Genomic DNA, 1,875 nt, shown 5'->3' with positions numbered 1-1,875 from the left:
ATAACAAAATCTTAGGAGTGGTTCTTTGTCCAGATAAAGGGTACTTTTGGAGTTAGGGAAGGGATATGTATAGTTTCAGATAGAAATGAAAGCATCTTCAATGCTACAAAAGCTGTGTACCCAGAAGTACCACATTGTATTTGCATGTTTCACTTGTGGCAGAATGTAAAGCGCACATTCAAGAAACATCACAAACAATTGAAGGATATCTTCTTTTGGCTAGAGCTTACACGATAGAGAAGTTTGAGTACCATATGATAGATATGTGCAAAATTGATCCGAGAGTGCAGCCCTACTTGTTCGAAATTGGCTACGAAAGGTGGTCTAGGGCATATTCCAAAGTGAAAAGGTCGATGGTAATGACTTCCAATATTGCAGAGTCAATTAATGCAGCAAACAAGGATGCTAGAGAGTTACCAGTAATGTGATTGCTAGAGTACATGACAAATTTGCTACAACAGTGGAACAACAAAAACAGAAAAAGTGCAATGGAGACATCTACAGAGCTTGGCGAAAAGTACGACAAACTCCTTCGGGAAAATCTGATTGCATCGGAGCAAATGACGGTAAAATGAATCAAATATAATGATGCTTGGCACTGCTGACTTGCATTTTACTGCTTGTATAAGGATGTATAACTCTGTATAATAATGTATAATGTTCTTTAACTTTTTTTTTTTAAAAAAACTTTTGCAGGTGAGGCCTGCTACGGAGCAGTTATATACTGTGTTTGAAGGGGTAAGGCGAGACATAGTGTGCCTTGAAGAGGGGACATGCAGTTGCGGAAAATTTCAAATGGATGAACTTCCATGTCTGCATGCTTGGGCGGTTTTGAAGAACCAGCAGCTGAAACCTGGCCAGTATTGCTCTTTTTACTACAAGAAGGATAAACTCCTTAGAACTTATGAATTTCCAGTGAATCCGAGCCCAGATGAGAGTTTATGGGTAATCCCAACAGAGGTGATGGAAGATGTGGTCCTACCACCTAAAGGGAGAAGGAATGCAGGAAGGCCAAGAAAGGAAAGACTCAAACCTGCTTCAGAAAAAGAGTCTAAGAGGGCGTTTTCATGTTCTGTGTGTGGACAAGGTGGTCACAATAGAAACACATGTAGGAATCGACCAAAATAAATAGTTGGAAACATAACACTTCCTATTACATTTGTTGTCATGTTGAGTAGTTAAGTTTCACAAACAATAGAGTTACAAATGTTGAGTAGTTAAGTTTCACAAGCAATTGACATGTTTCATTATACATGTTTTGATTATCCAATAATAGTGTCTTGCTGTTTTTAATGGTACTAAATATATTGATAGATTATAGAAATACAAAGTAGAACTGCTAACAATCAATGGTATTATATGTATAAAGATGTATAAATGAGAGTATAAGTTTGTATAAATTAGTATAACTATGTATATTATTGTATATATATGTATAAACCCTGCTACATTAACAAAACTGCAACCATAATGAAAATACATACTTTGTTAAAGGACAAAAGCAACTGAAATATTTATTAAAATGTAATTCATTCACAGCAACAATGTGTAATGACTACCACAAATTACACAAAAATAAAAACATCTATAATATCCTTTAAGGTTATCTCATAAGTAGCAGAATAATACTTAGACAAAACTAGGCAACAACTCCTGATACATAGAAAAACTATAGTAAAATGGAAAAAACAGAACTACTTTCTCGGTTGCCCCCTCTTTCTCTTCCTGAAAAGTCTCCCTGTGATTTGAATCACCACTAATTGCACCGGACTGTTGTTTTTTCCTTCCATAATCCCACAACAGAGATCCCCACCTGGTGCGAAGTGTCTCAATGTCAAAATTATCTTTTCGAATTTCCTTACCAAGGATGAAATA

At 35.9% G+C, this 1,875-nt stretch overlaps 1 protein-coding gene across 1 annotated transcript; it reads left to right on the top strand.

Annotated features, from left to right (window-relative positions):
- The first annotated feature begins 359 nt into the window (after positions 1–359).
- On the top strand, positions 360–1,128 carry LOC109215896. Its single transcript, XM_019380017.1, has 3 exons — positions 360–419; positions 462–566; positions 697–1,128. The coding sequence occupies exons 1-3, from the start codon at positions 360–362 to the stop codon at positions 1,126–1,128; spliced, it is 597 nt and encodes a 198-aa protein (XP_019235562.1).
- The last annotated feature ends 747 nt before the right edge of the window (positions 1,129–1,875 follow it).

Source organism: Nicotiana attenuata, unplaced genomic scaffold (genome assembly GCF_001879085.1).
Source record: "Nicotiana attenuata strain UT unplaced genomic scaffold, NIATTr2, whole genome shotgun sequence".
Classification (NCBI taxonomy): domain Eukaryota; kingdom Viridiplantae; phylum Streptophyta; class Magnoliopsida; order Solanales; family Solanaceae; genus Nicotiana; species Nicotiana attenuata.
The sequence above is the reverse complement of the archived record's forward strand: the minus strand, read 5'-3'. Positions and strand labels throughout refer to the sequence as shown.

Excerpts from the sequence above, each read along its gene's own strand:
- LOC109215896 (XM_019380017.1), top strand. The coding sequence starts at position 360 with ATGACTTCCAATATTGCAGAGTCAATTAATGCAGCAAACAAGGATGCT. Across the intron at positions 420-461 it reads AGGATGCTAGAGAGTTACCA|TGGAACAACAAAAACAGAAA; the intron begins GTAATGTGATTG and ends TTGCTACAACAG. Across the intron at positions 567-696 it reads TTGCATCGGAGCAAATGACG|GTGAGGCCTGCTACGGAGCA; the intron begins GTAAAATGAATC and ends AAACTTTTGCAG.